Here is a 22,441-nt window from a genome sequence, read left to right on the forward strand (position 1 = left end):
CTTAAAAACATCAGTTACTTATTCAAATCTGAGAAAATGGACTGTTTTCCCACTTTGATGCCAGTTCTGGTGCCCAAAACCCATTTGGGCCAGGCTGTAGGGACCTGGGTTTGATGCACGGCATCACTATCTGTATATTTTAAGTGTCAGATCAGTGGCCCAAAGGCATTTAACCCTTTAAAAACATCAGTTACTTATTCAAATCTGTGAAAAATGGGCAGTTTGCCCTCTTTAATGCCAGTTCTGGTGCCCAGAACCCATTTGGGCCAGGCTGGAGGGACCTTGGTTTGATGCATGGCATCACTATCTGTGTATTTAAAGTGTCAGATCAGTGGCCCAAAGGCATTTATCCCCTTAAAATCATCAGTTACTTATTCAAATGTGTGAAAATGGGCTGTTTGCCCAATTTAATGCCAGTTCTGGTGCCCAGAACCCATTTGGGCCAGGCTGGAGGGACCTTGGTTTGATGCATGGCATCACTATCTGTGTATTTTAAGTGTCAGATCAGTGGCCGAAAGGCATTTAACCCCTTAAAAACATCAGTTACTTATTCAAATATGTGAAAATGGGCTGTTTGCCCACTTTGATGCCAGTTCTGATGCCCAGAACCCATTTGGGCCAGGCTGGAGGGACCTTGGTGTGATGCATGGAATCACTATCTGTGTATTTTAAGTGTTAGATCAGTGGCCCAAAGGCATTTAACGCTTTAAAAACATCAGTTACTTATTCAAATCTGTGAAAAATGGGATGTTTGCCCTCTTTAATGCCAGTTCTGGTGCCCAGAACCCATTTGGGCCAGGCTGGAGGGACCTTGGTTTGATGCATGGCATCACTATCTGTGTATTTTAAGTGTCAGATCAGTGGCCCAAAGGCATTTAACCCCTTAAAAACATCAGTTACTTATTCAAATCTAAGAAAATGGGCTGTTTGCCCACTTTGATGCCAGTTCTGGTGCCCAAAACCCATTTGGGCCAGGCTGGAGGGACCTGGGTTTGATGCAGGGCATCGCTCTCTGTGTATTTTAAGTTTCAGATCAGTGGCCCAAAGGCATTTAACCCCTTAAAAACATCAGTTACTTATTCAAATCTGAGAAAATGGGCTGTTTGCCCACTTTAATGCCAGTTCTGGTGCCCAGAACCCATTTGGGCCAGGCTGGAGGGACGTGGATTTGATGCAGGGCATCACTATCTGTATATTTTAAGTGTGAGATCAGTGGCCCAAAGACATTAACCCCTTAAAAACATCAGTTACTTATTCAAATCTGTGAAAAATGGGCTGTTTGCCCTGTTTAATGCCAGTTCTGGTGCCCAGAACCCATTTGGGCCAGGCTGGAGGGACCTTGGTTTGATGCACGGCATCACTATCTGTGTATTTTAAGTGTCAGATCAGTGGCCCAAAGGCATTTAACCCCTTAAAAACATCAGTTACTTATTCAAATCTGTGAAAAATGGACTGTTTGCCCTCTTTAATGCCAGTTCTGGTGCCCAGAACCTATTTGGGCCAGGCTGGAGGGACCTTGGTTTGATGCATGGCATTGGGGTTCAAGAGAGGCCTGGATGTCTTCCTGGAGCAGAACAATATTGTATCATACAATTAGGTTCTGTAGAAGGACGTAGATCTGGGGATTTATTATGATGGAATATAGGCTGAACTGGATGGACAAATGTCTTTTTTCGGCCTTACTAACTATGTTACTATGTATGTTACTATCTGTGTATTTTAAGTGTCAGATAAGTGGCCCAAAGGCATTTAACCCCTTAAAAACATCAGTTACTTATTCAAATCTAAGAAAATGGGCTGTTTGCCCACTTTGATGCCAGTTCTGGTGCCCAGAACCCATTTGGGCCAGGCTGGAGGGACCTGGGTTTGATGCAGGGCATCGCTCTCTGTGTATTTTAAGTTTCAGATCAGTGGCCCAAAGGCATTTAACCCCTTAAAAACATCAGTTACTTATTCAAATCTGAGAAAATGGGCTGTTTGCCCACTTTAATGCCAGTTCTGGTGCCCAAAACCCATTTGGGCCAGGCTGGAGGGACGTGGATTTGATGCAGGGCATCACTATCTGTATATTTTAAGTGTCAGATCAGTGGCCCAAAGACATTAACCCCTTAAAAACATCAGTTACTTATTCAAATCTGTGAAAAATGGGCTGTTTGCCCTGTTTAATGCCAGTTCTGGTGCCCAGAACCCATTTGGGCCAGGCTGGAGGGACCTTGGTTTGATGCACGGCATCACTATCTGTGTATTTTAAGTGTCAGATCAGTGGCCCAAAGGCATTTAACCCCTTAAAAACATCAGTTACTTATTCAAATCTGTGAAAAATGGACTGTTTGCCCTCTTTAATGCCAGTTCTGGTGCCCAGAACCTATTTGGGCCAGGCTGGAGGGACCTTGGTTTGATGCATGGCATCACTATCTGTGTATTTTAAGTGTCAGATCAGTGGCCCAAAGGCATTTAACCCCTTAAAAACATCAGTTACTTATTCAAATCTAAGAAAATGGGCTGTTTGCCCACTTTGATGCCAGTTCTGGTGCCCAAAACCCATTTGGGCCAGGCTGGAGGGACCTGTGTTTGATGCAGGGCATCGCTCTCTGTGTATTTTAAGTGTCAGATCAGTGGCTCAAAGGCATTTAACCCCTTAAAAACATCAGTTACTTATTCAAATCTGAGAAAATGGGCTGTTTGCCCACTTTAATGCCATTTCTGGTGCCCAGAACCCATTTGGGCCAGGCTGGAGGGACGTGGATTTGATGCAGGGCATCACTATCTGTATATTTTAAGTGGCAGATCAGTGGCCCAAAGACATTTAACCCCTTAAAAACATCAGTTACTTATTCAAATCTAAGAAAATAGGCTGTTTGCCCACTTTGATGCCAGTTCTGGTGCCCAGAACCCATTTGGGCCAGGTTGGAGGGACGTGGGTTTGATGCAGGGCATCGCTCTCTGTGTATTTTAAGTGTCAGATCAGTGGCCCAAAGGCATTTAACCCCTTAAAAACATCAGTTACTTATTCAAATCTGAGAAAATGGGCTGTTTGCCCACTTTAATGCCAGTTCTGGTGCCCAGAACCCATTTGGGCCAGGCTGGAGGGACGTGGATTTGATGCAGGGCATCACTATCTGTATATTTTAAGTGTCAGATCAGTGGCCCAAAAACATTTAACCCCTTAAAAACATCAGTTACTTATTCAAATCTAAGAAAATGGGCTGTTTGCCCACTTTGATGCCAGTTCTGGTGCCCAGAACCCATTTGGGCCAGGCTGCAGGGACCTGGGTTTGATGCAGGGCATCGCTCTCTGTGTATTTTAAGTGTCAGATCAGTGGCCCAAAGGCATTTAACCCCTTAAAATCATCAGTTACTTATTCAAATGTGTGAAAATGGGCTGTTTGCCCTCTTTAATGCCAGTTCTGGTGCCCAGAACCCATTTGGGCCAGGCTGGAGGGACCTGGATTTGATGCAGGGCATCACTATCTGTGTATTTTAAGCGTCAGATCAGTGGCCCAAAGGCATTTAACCCCTTAAAAACATCAGTTACTTATTCAAATGTGTGAAAATGGGCTGTTTGCCCACTTTGATGCCAGTTCTGGTGCCCAGAACCCATTTGGGCCAGGCTGGAGGGACCTTGGTTTGATGCATGGCATCACTATCTGTGTATTTTAAGTGTCAGATCAGTGGCCCAAAGGCATGTAACCCCTTAAAAACATCAGTTACTTATTCAAATGTGTGAAAATGGGCTGTTTGCCCTCTTTAATGCCAGTTCTGGTGCCCAGAACCCATTTGGGCCAGGCTGGAGGGACCTTGGTTTGATGCATGGCATCACTATCTGTGTATTTTAAGTGTCAGATCAGTGGCCCAAAGGCATTTAACCCCTTAAAAACATCAGTTACTTATTCAAATGTGTGAAAATGGGCTGTTTGCCCACTTTGATGCCAGTTCTGGTGCCCAGAACCCATTTGGGCCAGGCTGGAGGGACCTTGGTTTGATGCATGGCATCACTATCTGTGTATTTTAAGTGTCAGATCAGTGGCCCAAAGGCATTTATCCCCTTAAAATCATCAGTTACTTATTCAAATGTGTGAAAATGGGCTGTTTGCCCATTTTAATGCCAGTTCTGGTGCCCAGAACCCATTTGGGCCAGGCTGGAGGGACCTGGGTTTGATGCAGGGCATCGCTCTCTGTGTATTTTAAGTGTCAGATCAGTGGCCCAAATGCATTTAACCCCTTAAAAACACAGTTACTTATTCAAATCTGAGAAAATGGGCTGTTTGCCCACTTTGATGCCAGTTCTGGTGCCCAGAACCCATTTGGGCCAGGCTGGAAATAACTGGTTTGGATGCAGGGCGCCCTGTTCTATATGTCTGCAGTGTTAGATCAGTGGCCCAAAGGCATTTAACCCTTTCTTCAGCGCTCTTTGGTGCCCACTTTGATGCCGTTTTTAAGTGTATTCACATCAGGGCTCCTCGCTGCATTGTCTTTTATTATTGTGATGATTATTTTTTGTTGTTAAACCTATAAAAACAGAAAAGAAAAAAATGCAGAATAAGAAACTGAACGAATAAGAAACCAACTTCAGCCTCGTCTTGAGGGGTGCAGTTTTTAGAATGGTGTCACACTTGGGTATTTTCTATCATATAGACCCCTCAAAATGACTTCAAATGTGATGTGGTCCCTAAAAAAAAAATGGTGTTGTAGAAATGAGAAATTGCTGGTCAACTTTTAACCCTTATAACTCCCTAACAAAAAAAATGTTGGTTCCAAAATTATGCTGATGTAAAGTAGACATGTGGGAAATGTTACTTATTAATTATTTTACATGACATATCCCTGTGATTTAAGGGCATAAAAATTCAAAGTTGGAAAATTGCAAAATTTTCACCAAATTTGTTTTTTTTTCCACAAATAAACGCAGGTAATATCAAAGAAATGTTACCAGTAACATGAAGTGCAATATGTCACGAGAAAACAGTGTCAGAATCACCGGGATCCGTTGAAGCGTTTCAGAGTTATAACCTCATAACGGGACAGTGGTCAGAATTGTAAAAATTGGCCTGGTCATTAACGTGCAAACCACCCTCGGGGCTTAAGGGGTTAATAAGTTTGCAAAAAAAAATGTTGCAATAACTATATTGTTGTCCATGCAATTGATGGGCAGGTGAGAAGCAGCTCCCCCTCAGGTGCACAACGGTGGTGTATAATTCACGGCAGGTGTTGTGTGCTCGTGTACTTTACTCAATAGTTTCAATAAAGTTATTTAAAAAAAAAAAAAAAAGTTCGCTTGCTGCCTATAATGAAGAAGCCCGGTCAGACGGTAAATAAGACTGCATAACTATACGTAACTGTCTGGAAGATACAAACACCCAAATAGCAACGTGCCGGCTATTTTTCGCTAATCTCGGTCTTTTCTCTACGGGAGCCGCCATGTTACGCCATGCGCATGACGTATTTCCTCCGAGGCCGTAGTGACGTCAGAGCTTTCACGTTGTCTATATAAGTGGCCTCGGCCCTGATTTCCGCCTTTTCCCGGTCTCTGTAGACCCGACGTCTTCAATCTTCCTCCATCCCCCGCCGCTGGAGCGTCTCCAGACGAGTTGTTACCATGACTGAGCAGATGACCCTTCGGGGGACCCTTAAGGGGCACAATGGTTGGGTTACCCAGATTGCGACCACCCCGCAATTCCCGGACATGATCCTCAGCTCTTCCCGGGGTGAGATACATGTGTACACGTAGTCGTCCTGTTAAAGTATGGCCGGCCTCTGGGAAGTGTGGGCTGTGTGCGGGCTCCGGGGCGGTGCAGGCTGGGGCTGTGTGCGGGCTCCGGGGCGGTGCAGGCTGGGGCTGTGTGCGTGCTCCGGTACAGGCCGGGGCTGGTGTGTGCGAGGGTGTCTGGCTGGGGCTCTGCTGTGTCTTCTGCTGGTTGATGGTTTCTGAAAGTCTTGGAATATTGCTCGACTAGCAACTCCCTTTTCTCAGTGCAGCTGTCCTCCCTCCTGCAGCAGGGTTGTGTGCATCTAGTTGTTCTGTGCAGGGCCTCCTCCTGATCATCATGTGGAGTTGCCTTTTAAGCAATTGCTTTACAGTTTAGGAGCTGCTTCTGTGTGGTTTTATTTTACGTGTTATCGCAAACCTAAAGGATTACACACTGATCCCCCCCCTAAGTGCATATGCACTCTCCAGTTACTGTTCCAGTATGCTCTGTTGTCCCCGGCAGAGTGATTGGGTCTGTGTTGCTCGCTCTCTGGATCGGTGATGGACCCCTACAAAGATCAGGACAGGTTGGCTGGTGAAAACAAGTTATCTACCAGTTGCGATGGGTTCTGGCGGTCCCAGCGGCCAGAACCTATCAGCAGAAAAGGTTAAATGTATACACATTTTGAATGGAGTGGTGCTGTGCCACTTTTTCCGGCAGACCCATAGAGAATGAATGCTGTTCAACTTAACGCTAAATTAAAAATCCCTTGTTTTGCAGAAGTCCCAATGGTCGGACTGATCAGCAAGTTGTCACCTGTAATGCCGATGGATGGTTATTTGTTTTTCCCAGACAACTCACGCCAACATCGTGCCGATAGGCCTGCACTTATTAACCTGGTGCAAACATTTTTTTGAAGCGCCACGCCAGCAGGTTTAGGATTTCAGCTCTGGAGTGATGCTACTAATGTAAAGTCCCTTCCCCTGGTACCTGCCAGGTGAAAACGGGTCACAAACTGCTGAAGACTGACTGCAGCGGTGCCAATAGATAAAGACATCTGGTTAATAAGACATGGGGCAGGGAAATTATATTAGTAGCACTACTCCAGCGGTAAAATAAACCCGCTACAGTGGTGCTTTAGACAATGGCCTGGTTCTCACTTGAACCAGACCGGATCCTTTATAGCAGAACTGTCACTTCCTGCTCCAGTTCTTATGTCACCCCCCAGTTCTGGGAGCAGTGGTTTTTGGAGTATATGGTAAAAGTTGCAGTAAACGCACCTGGCTCTTCATCTGGCAGCTAGCGTGTCCACTAGATTTTTTTGGCCTTTTGTGACACAATGCTAGGGGAGGTCACAATTTATTAACACTTTTTTTTTTCCTTCATTCTAGACAAGACTGTCATCATGTGGAAGCTGACACGAGATGAGACTAACTATGGTGTCCCCCAGCGCGCACTGCGTGGTCACTCCCACTTTGTCAGTGACGTCGTCATCTCATCCGATGGACAGTTTGCCCTGTCTGGTTCTTGGGATGGGACCCTGAGGCTGTGGGATCTTACCAAGTAAGATGTGTGGTTAGCCTCAAGTTCTGAGTCACCGAGTGTTTTGGCGTGGGCACTCATGTTTTTGTTTTGTTTTTTTTCAGTGGCACAACAACAAGGCGATTTGTGGGACACACCAAGGATGTCCTCAGTGTGGCCTTCTCCGCTGACAACCGTCAGATTGTGTCTGGTTCCCGAGACAAGACCATCAAGCTGTGGAACACTCTGGGAGTGTGCAAGTACACAGTGCAGGTAAGCAAACTGCACCCCCCTAGTATAGAAATCCTAGCAGTGCCCCTTAATCGGTCCTTGTGATTAGACCAACTATCCTGATTGTTTCCTATGGGAACAACGTCAAGTATGCTGACAAACCTGCAATTATGATGGGACCGTAGAAGCTGCAGTCGGTTTCATCCCTCAATAATGATTAGGTATTGTGGCTTAGTTTTTTTTTTTCTCTCCCCAGGAAGAATCTCACTCTGAATGGGTTTCTTGCGTTCGCTTCTCACCCAACAGCAGCAATCCAATCATTGTATCCTGCGGATGGGACAAGATGGTGAAGGTGAGTGCACGTACATCCTGGTGCCAGCAATGGGTCTAACGGGCTGCGACTGCAGCAGGCCGTCATTTATCTGTGGACATCTCCTTTTCAGGTCTGGAATTTGGCCAACTGTAAACTGAAGACCAACCACATTGGCCACAGCGGCTACCTGAATACAGTCACGGTGTCTCCTGATGGGTCACTGTGCGCCTCCGGAGGCAAGGTAAGAATCTCCATGTAGTCATAGGTTTCTACTCGCCATTTAGCATCTGGAGCATGCCCTCTCATTATTTCGATGCTTTACATTATGGTTTGTAGATTGTTGTAAGTTGGGGATAGAAATGCTTGTTTGGCCTCAGTGGTTTCTGTATACTCTGGTCTGTTGTTGGCACCGAGTTCTATGGCAATGTCGTAGATTATTGTGCTGTACCACTGGGCATGCCACTAAATCTGCTAAGGGCTTGTTCGGCGATCCAACGTCTGTAGTTAACTTTTGGAATAGCTGTGCCACAAGGAGGCAAAGATGAGCTCTTCTTGAGGTACCTATGGATGCTCACCTCCTGTGTACCAGAGGATTGGCCATGTTTGATTCCCTAACGGTAGACTTTGGAAGAGCAGCAGGTATCTGTCCATAGTTGTAGGCGACCCGTGTGATGTGGTTACTAGCACATATTTTATTGAAATGGATTTATACATGTGTAACACGTCAAGCTATGGAGGGGGCTGACTGACGGCTTATTTCAATAGCTCAGCCAGCACCCCAATGCATTGACAAAAATCTTTTTGGCTTGAATATTGAAATAAGAAATTGGTCAGCTCTCTGCACTGATGTGGTAATGATCAGATGCAGGACCTGATATCCTGCTGGGATTTTGGATGGGTATCTGGAGTGTGGCAGATTTAATAATTTTAACAATTTAAAACATGAGTATATTATTTTTACCAGAGTATCTCTATATTGGGCATTAGTGCCCTATGTGATGCAAAATCGCTAAAAGACCCCAACTCATCTGATACTTCAAATTTTTTAGTATGTTGCTCATTGGAATTCCTGCGATCACTTGAAGCCCCACAAAGCCGTGCCCATCAGTAGTGTTCGCTGCATTGTACATTTGATCACTGATCATGCAGTAATGCGGGGCTATGGCTTCTTTCCGTTAGTAAAGCCTGGCTGTCAGTAATTCTGTACTCCCAGGACAAGCTACAAGCTGCTGCACGACCTCCCTGTATTTTGCATTCTTCGAGTTAGTTATTCCAGTAACTGTCCTATGGGCGATGACGGGCACTAATGTGAATGATGTTCATCTGTACAACGCTGCAGAATGTTGGCACTGCATTTATTCCTGTTGCATCTACATGTTTCTCTATTCACTAATCTTTCCGTTTCCAGGACGGACAAGCAATGTTGTGGGATCTGAACGAGGGGAAACACCTGTACACCCTGGACAGCGGTGATGTCATCAATGCTCTGTGCTTCAGTCCCAATCGCTACTGGTTGTGTGCAGCCACAGGACCAAGCATCAAGATCTGGGTATGTTGCTTGGGCCCTCACCGTCTGAAATACAGCTTGAGTTGTGCCGATAAATCTTTTTTATTAGTTATACAGTTCTATTTATTATTAGGGCTCCTTAATCTTGCAGTGATGTGTTCTCATGCCAACTGATGCTCATTGCTGAAAATCAGAGGCTGTTTCTGAGCAAAAATATACATTTACTGTCACTTTTGGGTTTAAAGTTGAAGATTTTTGGCTTTAAACATTTATGCCTTTTGTAGGATCTGGAGGGCAAGATCATCGTAGATGAGCTGAAGCAGGAGGTGATCAGTACAAGCAGCAAAGCAGAGCCCCCACAATGTACATCTCTGGCCTGGTCAGCAGATGGACAGGTAAGCAGTCTCCTACTTCCTTGTCCTTATCCAGAAATAATGTATTTGTACAACTGAGATCATCCCTCCTTTTTGCGGTATAAACTGCAGCTACTTTATTTGTAGATATTGAAAACTTTGTAAATATTTGTCCTAAAAAATGGCAACAAACAAGATGTAGTTTTTTGGTTCTCATTTCGCTCCATTGTTTTTACAGACCCTCTTCGCTGGATACACAGACAACTTGATCAGAGTCTGGCAAGTGACCATTGGAACCCGCTAAGATTTTTTTTTTCTGGAAAATTGAGACATTTCACTTGTAGTGATGCCATCTGATGCTGCTTGTGCAGTATGGAGTCTTCTGACAATACCAGCCTATGACTCTTAATAAAAATTGCTATAAAATTCTGCAACCTGTGTTCCTGTATTATGTAACGTTAGCAGGTTGCTGATCAATAAACCCACAATTCTGGAGTACAAAATCTTCCAAAGTTAATGGTGTAACACTAAAAAAAAATGCCTTGTGACTGCGTTCATGGCATCCTGACCTCTGCTGATCGTGAGAATGAAGAACTCCCTTTGGCATTTCTACTGCACAGTGGGGTCTTGCCCGAACCATGGCACATTCAAGCTCTTGAGTCCACATATCTTGGCTGGGATCCCACATGCAAATTGTTCTTCTGCCAAGTGGAATGCATCTATTAAAAAAAAAAAGGGAATTTATGAAGATCAGTATTTTTACCAGAGTAAAATGCAAAAAAATAGGCATTCTCAGTAATATTGCTTCATCTTTGCCTGTCTATGCACATGACGGTTGTCAAAATTTGCAACTGTCATGTGGGTTAAGAAAATTATCTGCGGTCTTTCCTTTAATACATTTATTCCTGTTAGAGTTACGATTTGCTTTGGTAAATTCCAGTTTAATTCCAATAGTTTGCAGAACTGCAGTACTCAGTCTGGTTATGGAAATTGCGCTGAGTCCTGAAGGTTTAGTAGCAGAGATTCCTAAACTATGGTAGGGATCTGAAGATTTATCCTCAAGTTCACACGGTCTGAGTCTTGAAGGTTTCCATTACACATCTATTTATTTATATAGCACCATTAATTCCATGGTGCTGTACATGAGAAAGGGGTTACATATAGCATTATAGATATTGTTTACAGTAAACAAGGTCTAGGTCTCATTCTCTGTAGTATATAATCAGTATATCATTTTTTTTTTTCCCCTTCAACCATGATAGCACGCCAGAGAGGATCTGCCCACCAAGGATGGGAAGCCTACTGAAATAAAAGGGGGTCGCCTCTCCCCCACATGTGTTGGTTTCCTGTCTTTACATAGTAACATACATAGTAACATAGTTAGTAAGGCCGAAAAAAGACATTTGTCCATCCAGTTCAGCCTATATTCCATCATAATAAATCCCCAGATCTACGTCCTTCTACAGAACCTAATAATTGTATGATACAATATTGTTCTGCTCCAGGAAGACATCCAGGCCTCTCTTGAACCCCTCGGCTGAGTTCGCCATCACCACCTCCTCAGGCAAGCAATTCCAGATTCTCACTGCCCTAACAGTAAAGAATCCTCTTCTATGTTGGTGGAAAAACCTTCTCTCCTCCAGACGCAAAGAATGCCCCCTTGTGCCCGTCACCTTCCTTGGTATAAACAGATCCTCAGCGAGATATTTGTATTGTCCCCTTATATACTTATACATGGTTATTAGATCGCCCCTCAGTCGTCTTTTTTTTGAGAATCTACTTTTGAAGCAAGCAATGAAGAAAGACACTTACCCAGGTCTGTTCCGGCATCACTGATGTGGAGAGAGGAGCCACCCTTTTTATCTTAAAGGTTCCCTGTCCTTGAAGGGCGGATTCCCTCTCTATGCTGTCATGGCTTTTGTAAACACACATAACCGGTAAGTAATGTGTTTCCCAGGCTATTTTCTTTTTGCAGCAGATGCAGGGCAGCTCCTCTCTGAGGTAAAGATATAATAGAGGATGTCCTCCAGGAGAGAGGAGAAAATGAGTCTAGGAGTAGGAAAGATCCCAGATTTATTTATGTTCTGAGGTCTCATTTAATGAGCAATAAATCTCAATGATGCCAATCTACAAGTGGAAGGAAGGTTTTCCCTCTTCATTCAGGCCTGGGAAAACACTCCTCTCAGCAGATGGATTCTGGATATAAAGATTAGGTCTGAAGATGTCAGACCTTCATACTAACATCCCCCAGGAAGCCAGTGGAGGAACAATTAGGAGATCTTGGGCTTGATAAGGAAACGGGGCTTGCGCGTGGTTCCCGAAGGGGAAAAAAGGGTTTTATTACAACTTTTTTTTTTTAACCCCTTTCTGACATTAGACGTACTATTCCGTCCATGTGGGGTGGGCCCTAATTCCCAAGGACGGAATAGTACGTCCAGCGCGATCGGCCGCCCCCGGCACATTAACCCTCGGCACACTGCGATCAAACATGACCGCGGTGTGCTGGCGGTATAGGGAAGCATCGCGCAGGGAGGGGGCTCCCTGCGGGCTTCCCTGAGACCCCCACAGCAACGCGATGTGATCATGTTGCTGTGAGGGCCTCTTACCTCCTCCTTGCAGGCCTGGCCGCGGCATCCAGGTCCTGCAGGGAGGTGGCTTCACTGCGCCTGCTCAGAGCAGGCGCCGGGAAGCCAGGAGAAATGCACGTCAGATCGCTGATCTGACACAGTGCACAGCAGTGTCAGATCAGCGATCTTACACTAGAACATGATGCACCCCACTCCCCCGGGACAATATTATAGTGTAAAAATATATATACGTGTAAAAAAAAAAAAAAAAATTAAACCCCCCCCCCCAAAAAGAAAATATTGTTCCTATAAATTTCTTTATCTAAATAAAAAAACAATAGTACACATATTTAGTATTGCCGCGTCCGTAACAACCCCACCTATAAAACTATATAACTAGTTAACCCCTTCAGTGAACACCGTTAAAAAAAAAAAAAACGCTTTATTCTCATACCGCCAAACAAAAAGTGGAATAACACGCGATCAAAAAAATGGATATAAATAACCATGGTACCGCTGAAAACGTCATCTTGTCCTGCAAAAAACGAGCCGCGATAGAGCATCAGCGAAAAATAAAAAAGTTAGTCCTCAGAATAAAGCGATGCAAAAATAATTTTTTCTATAAAATAGTTTTTATCGTATAAAAGCGCCAAAACATAAAAAAATGATATAAATGAGGTATCGCTGTAATCGTACTGACCCGAAGAATAAAACTGCTTTTATCAATTTTTCCAAACGCGGAACGGTATAAACGCCTCCCCCAAAAGAAATTCATGAATAGCTGGTTTTTGGTCATTCTGCCTCACAAAAATCGGAATAAAAAGCAATCAAAAAAATGTCACATGCCCGAAAATGCTATCAATAAAAACGTCAACTCGTCCCGCAAAAAACAAGACCTCACATGACTCTGTGGACTCAAATATGGAAAAATTATAGCTCTCAAAATGTGGTAACGCAAAAAATATTTTTTGCAATAAAAAGCGTCTTTCAGTGTGTGATGGCTGCCAATCAAAAAAATCAGCTAAAAAACCTGCTATAAAAGTAAATCAAACCCCCCTTCATCACCCCCTTAAGGGAAAAATTAAAAAAATGTATTTATTTCCATTTTCCGGTTAGGGCTAGGGTTAAGGCTACAGTTAGGGTTGGGGCTAAAGTTAGGGTTTGGATTACATTTACGGTTGGGGTTAGGGGTGTGTCAGGTTAGAGGTGTGGTTAGGGTTACTGTTGGGATTAGGGTTAGGGGTGTGTTTGGATTAGGGTTTCAGTTATAATTGGGGGGTTTCCACTGTTTAGGCACATGAGGGGCTCTCCAAACGCGACATGGCGTCCAATCTCAATTCCAGCCAATTCTGCGTTGAAAACGGAAAACGGCGCTCCTTCCCTTCCGAGCTCTCCCGTGTGCCCAAACAGGGGTTTACCCCAACATATGGGGTATCAGCGTACTCAGAACAAATTGCACAACAACATTTGGGGTCCAATTTCTCCTGTGAAGCACTTGGTGGGTCAAAGTGCTGCTCACCACACCTCTAGATAAGTTCCTTAGGGGGTCTACTTTCCAAAATGGTGTCACTTGTGCCTAAACATTGAAACCCCCCACAAGTGACACCATTTTGGAAAGTAGACCCCCTAAGGAACTTATCTAGAGGTGTGGTGAGCAGCACTTTGACCCACCAAGTCAAATAAACGCAGGTAATATCAAAGAAACTTTAGCACTATCATGAAGTGCAATATGTCACACGAAAACAATGTCAGAATCACCGGGATCCGTTGAAGCGTTCCAGAGTTATAACCTCATAAAGGGACAGTGGTCAGAATTGCAAAAATTGGCCTGGTCATTAATGTGCAAACCACCCTTGGGGGTAAAGGGGTTAAATAAAAAAAACTGTTCAGAACCTTCAACTTGAAGAGCCTAAACCGGTGGATAAGATATCAGGCATTCAAAATGTAATCGATTTAAACACAGCTATAAAGCTATTTTCTCTCAATTGCTACATGGCGGTCATATACTTAAAGGAAGCATATTCTCACAGTCTGGTGCACCCAGACCATCAAAAGTTCTTGAGTCGCTTTGTGTGCAGGGACAAATAAGGTATTATCAGTTCAGAGCCTTTCCATTTGGCTTGTCTGCCTCCAAGGTAATAACCAAGATGACTGCCTACTTTCAAGTCCAAAACACAATCATTCCATACCTAGACAATGTCCAGATTATGGGAAAATCAGAGGCACGCACCGTACAACACAACTGAAAGATGAGTCATCTTAGAAGATTTTGACTGAATTATAAATATTCACAACTCAAAACTAGATCCGTAACTTATTCCTAGGTCTCATCTAAAAGAGAACCTGTAAAAGCGCCACCTTCAGCAGCATTAAGGCTGCATTCTGTTATGTTTATTATCCCTAGGAACACTGAAATAATGACTACTGCATTTCCTGCCATACCTCTATTGAGTCAGGGAGGTATTATTTCTCCGGAAACAGGAACACATGGGCTACTTGCACAGTGAACAAGTCTGTATGATCATGTTCACACACCACCAAGAAACCTGAAGACACAAAAGAGAATAGTAAAACCAAAAACACTCAGTTTGAAAAAATGTTGCAGTAATCCGCAAGTGCTAGTAAAAGATGTAAAAAACAGGGTATTTGGTTGATACGTTTTTTGCAAAAAATGTATACTAAGCTGCTCTACCAATCTTCACGGTATACCCTTATCAGAGCAGTCCTAACTAATGTATGCAATCCCTATCTGATGTATTTAAAAACCTGATCATCTGTATATAACCTGTGTGAACAGGGTTCAGAGAGGAAAAATCCATGTGTGCATACAGGGTAGAACAACTTTTGTGCAGATAGCCCAAGAGGAGTGGTGGAACTCCCCAGTCTTGTAGACACAAGAGAACAATTATGGAAACAGGAACACATGGGCTACTTGCACAGTGAACAAGTCTGTATGATCATGTTCACACACCACCAAGAAACCTGAAGACACAAAAGAGAATAGTAAAACCAAAAACACTCAGTTTGAAAAAATGTTGCAGTAATCCGCAAGTGCTAGTAAAAGATGTAAAAAACAGGGTATTTGGTTGATACGTTTTTTGCAAAAAATGTATACTAAGCTGCTCTACCAATCTTCACGGTATACCCTTATCAGAGCAGTCCTAACTAATGTATGCAATCCCTATCTGATGTATTTAAAAACCTGATCATCTGTATATAACTTGTGTGAACAGGGTTCAGAGAGGAAAAATCCATGTGTGCATACAGGGTAGAACAGCTTTTGTGCAGATAGCCCAAGAGGAGTGGTGGAACTCCCCAGGTATTATTTCTCCCCCTGACTCAACTGCCTTGCCGCCGTCCATCATCCAGCTCTGTCCTCCGTGCGCCGTCTTTCTCGTGATGTCACCGGCGCATGCACTCTGCAATCAGTTCTTGGGCACGCAGGTGCCTGCATGTAGTGGAGGCCCCAGATCCAGCCCCGCAGTGTTATGTATTCACACTGTGGAGCTGGGAATCTGATGCCTGCGCAGTGGAGCGGGTCACCGTGCTCCATTCAAGATAGTGCCGATGTCTCACGAGATTTGTTTAGTCTCACGAGACTTCGGCGCTTCTATCGAGGAGCACGGTGACCCACTGCGCAGGTGCCAGATTCCCAGCCCCACAGTGTGAATACATAACACACTGCGGGGCGGGATCTGGGGCCTCCGGTACACGCAGGCACCTGATGTAAGTTCACGGGCAGCACACACGGCGCATGCCTGAGAATTGATTGCAGAGCGCCGATGACTGCACGAGAAAGAGAGAAGGTGGCGCCCGGACGCCAGAGGGGGATTATGGATGGCTGTGAGGCGGCGGAGTCGAGGAGAAAACATACCTCCCTGATTCAATAGCGGTATGGTGGGAAATTTGTCATTATTTCAGCTTTCCTAGGGATAATAAACATAAGAGCCACCTTCACAAAATGCAGTCTTAGTGCTGCTGAAGGTGGCTCTTTTACTTTTATAGGCCCTGGGGGTGATCGGTTCCCTTTAAATTCTTGAGCTACAGTCTTGTCTTTTTATCTGAAGAAAAAAAGGACCGGATAGTAACCATTGTTTCAGAAGCATCCAAAATACTTTAAGGAAGGCAATGTCCTTGTTGGGAACGCTGTCAAGATGTATCTAAGCAGTGAGGTGAGCCCAGCACCACACGTGGCATCTTCAGTGGGAAATATTGTCTGCACAAACGCTAAGAGAGCATTTGGAATGAAAGGTAGAATTTTCCTTGGTAACCAGGAATTCCCTCTTATGATGGATAAACAGGACAAACCAAGCATCAGGGGTTCCATGTATGAAACCAGTGGGTGACGTTGTTGAAACATATGCGAGCAGATCAGGTTGGGGCACACCTGAGAGATCAGACGTTTCAGGGTTCTTGGTCACTCTACGAGAGGGGTCAGTCTTCAAACTTGAAGTAGTTGTGGGCAGTAGAAAGGGCACTAAAAGGCTTCCTTTCTTCCCTCCTGGGTTGCCATGTTCACGTTATGTCTAAACACCGGGGGTAACAAGGTCCCACTTCTTGATGCAAGCAGCGAGCAAGCTCTTCCATCTAGCACAGCAACATCTTCTGTTCCGAACAGCGTTGCATATAAAGGGGACCGAAAACATCAAAGCAGATTTCCTAAGCCACAACAAGCTGAAACAAGGGGAATGGACCCTAAACCCCCAGGTGATTCAGCAGATTGTGGGGATTACCGGAGATATCTGTTTGCCAACAAGCGGAACAGGAAAGTGAAGCAATTCTTTTCACTAAATCCGAAAAAACTTATGGGATAGATGCCCTTCAGATTGCTTGGAACTTCAGGATAACATATGCATTTCCTCCAATAATTTTGATCCCAGCAGTCTTGTGAAAGATCAGGGAAGGGTGATTCTGATTGCTCCATTTTGGCTAAAAAGAACACTGTTTTCTTTAATGAGAATGTCAGTGTCAGATGCATGGATATTGCCAGAGATCCTAGACCTTTTCACTCAGGATCCTGTATGCCACTCTCAAGTGAAGGTCTTCCATCAAAAAGCATAGAACTTTAGAGGGCACTATTAAGCCAGAAAGGATTTTCTCCAGGGTATGAAATCTATTACATAAATTTATGGCAGAACATGGAAAAAGTTTTTGGAGTTTTCAGGAGAGGCTTTGGGGGAAGGAAGGTTCCAATCGGTTCCATCCAAAAATTTCTCCAGAGGCGGGTTTGAGCTAGGATTGGCGACCAATAACGTTAGGGTGCAAGTTTCTGCCTTGGGAGCATTATACAACTACAATCTCTCAGCCAATAGATCTTTATCGAGGTTTATAAAATCCTGCCACAGATCCAGACCAGTCCCTATTCCAAGGGTTGCTACATGGAATCTAAACTTGGTACTGGAAGTGTTGACCAAAAATCCATTTGAGCCTTTACAAGATTTATTGGCTAAGCATCTTATGTTGAAGGCAATAATGGTAGCACTAATCTCAGACCGTAGGGTGAGTGATATTCAGGCCCTTTCAATAAAGCCTCCCTATACTCGGGTATATGACAGAATTGTGTTAAGACCTGACCCGGCCTATCTCCCCAAGGTAGCTTAAGGCTATGTGCACACGTAGGAAAAGAGGTGCAGAATTTTCTGCACAAAATCCGCATCTCCTGTCAGAATCTGCAGCCGTGGATTTTGTGCGGTTTTTATGCAGAATTGATGCGGATTTTGCCACTGCGGATTTTTAACATGGAGGAGTGCAGAAACGCTGCAGATCCGCACAAAAGTGACATGCACTTCTTTGAAATCCGCAGCAATTCCGCACTGATTTTTCCGCACCATCTGCACAGCTTCTTTTTTTTTACCCATTGAATAACATTGTACTGTACATCATAGTGCGGATCTGCAGCGTTTCTGCGCGGAAAAATCCGCTGCGGAACCTCAGCAAATCCGCATCGTGTGCACATAGCCTAAAAGTTCCATAAAAGTCGAGAGATAATCCTGCCTTCATTCTGTAGTAACCCGAAAAATTCAGGGGAGGCAAAAATCCATCATCTAGATGTCAGAAGAGCATGTCTAACTAGTCCGGAAAAGCCAGTCCTTGTTTGTAGCATTTCAGGGTAATGGGTATAAGGTATCAAAGAGTATCATAGTAAGGTGGATCAGGGAGGCCATTAGTATAGCCCACTCTGCTAGTGATGTTCCAGTTCCTGACTGCATCAAAGCTCATTCCAACAGGGCCGTGTCGCCTTCCTGGGCAGAGAAAGTGGAGATATCTATTGATCAGATTTGTCTACCTGGTCCTCACCCTATACTTTCTCTAAGCACTACAGACTGGATCTAGCCTCCGCTGAATTAACCTTTGGTAGGAGGGTGCTGCAAGCGGTGGTCCCTCCCTAAGGTGTTTTGTTTCTCCGTAAATCGCTGATGTGCTGTAACGAGTGAAGACAAAACACCGTGGTTACTTAACGGTAGCCGACTTTTCCAGAGCCCATGACCACACCAGTATATTCCCCCTCTTTTCACTCTGGTGTTCACTATAGATTTGGGTGAATTAATGTATATAACTTTTGGAGGTCCTCTCCTGCTCTGTAACCCCACTGATGTGTAAGAGAGGTACCGTCCTTTTATTTCAGTAGGTTTCCTGTCCTTGTGAGGCGGATCCAGAGCCGGACTGGCAATTGTGGCAAATGCCAGAAGGGCCTGTCTAGTCATGGGCTGCCTTGTCTGCTATGCTGTTAGCAGAATTGGTGTTCTCAAGACACCCATGTTGTTAAGAGTTGTGAAGCAGCAGGTCACAGGTATCAATAAAAATATTGGTCTTGTGGGGCGTGGCCTGGATCTCAAACAGAGAGGACGCAGCTCGCTGTAGCTCCTGCTAAAAGCCCGTAAAAGACCTCATTTATTGCCCCTACAGACGGGATAAAAGACTTTCCCAGCGTCCCTACACTGCTGGGGTCGCACCGAGACGGCTGAGGGGCATAAAGAAGAACCAGGTGGCTGTTCGGGAGCGGAGGGTGTCCGGGAGGATATGGCGCCATTACCTGGTCGGCGCCATCTTGCTGTGTAGCCCCCTGGTCGTTCCTCGCCGGCGCCGCCGGCTCTCTCCGCGCCGGAACCAAGCAAGAAGATCCACCGGGAGAAATCCACACCGCAGCAACAGAAAGAGCCCCGTGCGGAGCAGGAAGCCCCGCCGGACCTTCTTCACTCCGGAGCTGCCGGGACCCAGAGAGGTCAAACGCAACAGTAAGCGTCCCCTCCTCCACAGCACCCCGGCGCAGGAGTAAAGAGCCTCCCTGCCTGCGCTGAGACCTGGCGCGGCGGGACGTCTGACCAGAGGGGACACCTGCGGCGAGGGGTAAAGATCCCAAAAGGCGACCTAAACCTTCTGGCCATCTGGTGATATCTAGCTGGCTGGGCGCTGAGCCGCGGCGCCTGGGCGAGAGGGGGCGCCTACACCTCCGGGGTTAGTGTTTTACCCCGTCGAGGGGGAGGGCTGGATCGGGATATAATCACACAGGTGGGATAAGAGACCTCTGAAGCACCCACTATTGTGTTTACTGCCTTGACTGTTTTCCCGCCACTGGGAGGTGGTTGCCATCTTGGGGACAGTTCCCCTCATGAAGAAGCACCCACGTGACTCAGCACATTTGTAACCTCTGGCGCGTCTATTTGCTGGTGTGCTCTTCCTCTCCTTTTTTGCTGCAGAAGTGGTGCAGTTTGCCTGTCATTGTATTACATCAGACTTTATTTTATTAATATAGGAAAATAATCTACCAACATTCTACCTAACAAAACCAAGGCATACAAATTTAGATCTCTGGCGACACCTAGTGCTGGATCCGATATTAGCAGCAAAAGGTCCTTCCCCTTCTCGTCAGAAACACTGTACATGCTCCTCTCAACACTTAAAATATAAACTCACACACCTCGGAGGGGGCTTGCTGATGGGGGGCCACGGCTAATGTGGTGATGGCTGCACCCCCATGTTCCCCTAAACATTTATCTGGGATATAATTGATAGCAGCAGACATCTATGGGCAAAAACAAAAAGATCTCTGGAAATCCCACAAGCCTACATAAGGAACCTCTTCCGGAGGATATGAAACGGTTTTTAAATCAGCCGCCCCAAATAAGGAACACGAGATCAACAATGTCGCAAGCCTCACATAAAAACAACTCTTCTTCGGGAGAGTCACAGGCTCCACATGTTTCTCCCAAAAAATCAGCAGATATCAACAAGGGAGACAAAGACTTGCCTGAAGACATGAATATAGCTGATCTAAGCAAATATATTAAAGCTCTACCAACAAAAATGGACCTGGAAGGCTTTGCATGCAGGCTTGAGAACTCGTACAAAAAGGAGATACATAACCTACAGAAGGAGTTTACATCACGGATAGAGGATGTGGAAAAGACGCAGGAGAATATCTCGCAGGAACTTCAGGCACATAGAGAAATTTTAATGGACCATACTATAAGACTGGAGGAAATGTCTTCTGGCCTCGAGGATCTGGAAAACCGTAACAGGCGTAACAATATTCGCATACGGGGCCTCCCAGAGTCCGTCAGTCCTCAGGACTTAGATCGCACAGTTCAGAAAATATTTCTAGACATTCTGGGTGATTGCGAGGACACTACCATTGAATTTGATAGGATCCATAGATCTCTTGGTCCCAAACCCACCTCTGATTTACGCCCTAGAGATGTCATTTGTAGGGTGCATTACTTCAGAACCAAGGAGTCCATCATGATGGCCTCTAGGAAAAAGGGATCTCTCCAGTTTGAAGGCCAACCAATCTTACTCCTATCAGACTTATCCAGGCGTACCTTGTTTTTGCGCAAAGCCCTGAAACCCCTGTTAGCAGTTCTTAAGGAAAGATACATCCCTTATAGATGGGGGTTCCCATTTCAACTAACAGCATTCAAAAATGGGAAAAGCGCATACTTCCGCCGAATTGGGGACCTGGCCAACTTCTTAGGAACATTTGAACTGCCGTTAATAGATCTCCCAGAATGGCCCTCAACCCCAACACTTCCGGACGCTCCTCCAAGGTGGCTCAAGGTCCCTCAGTCCAAGAAAAGGCTCTCCAATGAGGTCCCTTCTGATCCTCCATGAAGTCCTTTTTTCCCCTTTTTGTTTTCTACATTTTTCTTTTCACTTGTTTCAATAAGTTCCTGGTTATTATTGTGTTATGTCCAGATGCTCTGCTGCAGTTAAATAGGTCCTATGTTAGTATATTGTTTTTAGGCTGATCCTCCTGGCCGGGTAGGCGGACATACTGGCGGCCTGCCATGGGGGTCTGGCTCAAGTTCTGAACCTTAAAGGTACCGTCACACATAGCGACGCTGCAGCGATACCGACAACGATCCGGATCGCTGCAGCGTCGCTGTTTGGTCGCTGGAGAGCTGTCACACAGACAGCTCTCCAGCGACCAACGATCCGAGGTCCCCGGTAACCAGGGTAAACATCGGGTAACTAAGCGCAGGGCCGCGCTTAGTAACCCGTTGTTTACCCTGGTTACCATCCTAAAAAGTAAAAAAACAAACGCTACATACTTACCTACCGCTGTCTGTCCCCGGCGCTCTGCTTCTCTGGTCTGGCTGTGAGCGCCGGGCAGCCAGAAAGCAGAGCGGTGACGTCACCGCTCTGCTTTCCGGCTGACCGACGCTCACAGCCAGAGCAGGAGGAGAGCAGAGCACAGCGCTGGAGGACAGACAGCGGTAGGTAAGTATGTACTGTTTGTTTTTTTACTTTTAGGATGGTAACCAGGGTAAACATCGGGTTACTAAGCGCGGCCCTGCGCTTAGTTACCCGATGTTTATCCTGGTTACCAGCAAAGACATCGCTGAATCGGTGTCACACACGCCGATTCAGCGATGTCTACGGGGAGTCCAGCGACGAAATAAAGTTGTGGACTTTCTTCCCCGACCAGCGATCTCCCAGCAGGGGCCTGATCGCTGCTGCCTGTCACACTGGACGATATCGCTAGCGAGGACGCTGCAACGTCACGGATCGCTAGCGATATCGTCTAGTGTGACAGTACCTTTAAACTTATGGTGTCGCGAATGTTATTAATGTTTTACAATTCTCTGTCAATAAGCGAGACACCTCGACCTTATTAGATATGCCATTAATATCACTATTATTCTGTTTTGCATGGATATCATATGCCTGTAGACTCTTGATCGTAGGACCTATCAAGTTCACGGGGAGGTGGGGGGTCGGTGTTCTCCTCGGCTTCCTTCTTCCATTTGAGGTGCACGGTTCGG

The 22,441-nt window shown here is 45.3% G+C and overlaps 1 protein-coding gene across 1 annotated transcript; it reads left to right on the plus strand.

Moving 5' to 3' along the window:
• The first annotated feature begins 5,499 nt into the window (after positions 1-5,499).
• RACK1 (receptor for activated C kinase 1) lies at positions 5,500-10,046 on the plus strand. The gene is made up of 8 exons (XM_069732539.1): positions 5,500-5,705; positions 7,079-7,250; positions 7,334-7,481; positions 7,696-7,791; positions 7,883-7,993; positions 9,161-9,301; positions 9,544-9,654; positions 9,851-10,046. Exons 1-8 carry the CDS (start codon positions 5,597-5,599, stop codon positions 9,914-9,916), a joined length of 954 nt encoding a protein of 317 aa, XP_069588640.1. The 5' UTR covers positions 5,500-5,596; the 3' UTR covers positions 9,917-10,046.
• The last annotated feature ends 12,395 nt before the right edge of the window (positions 10,047-22,441 follow it).

The sequence above is a fragment of the Ranitomeya imitator genome, chromosome 1 (genome assembly GCF_032444005.1).
Source record: "Ranitomeya imitator isolate aRanImi1 chromosome 1, aRanImi1.pri, whole genome shotgun sequence".
In the NCBI taxonomy this organism is placed as follows: Eukaryota; Metazoa; Chordata; class Amphibia; order Anura; family Dendrobatidae; genus Ranitomeya; species Ranitomeya imitator.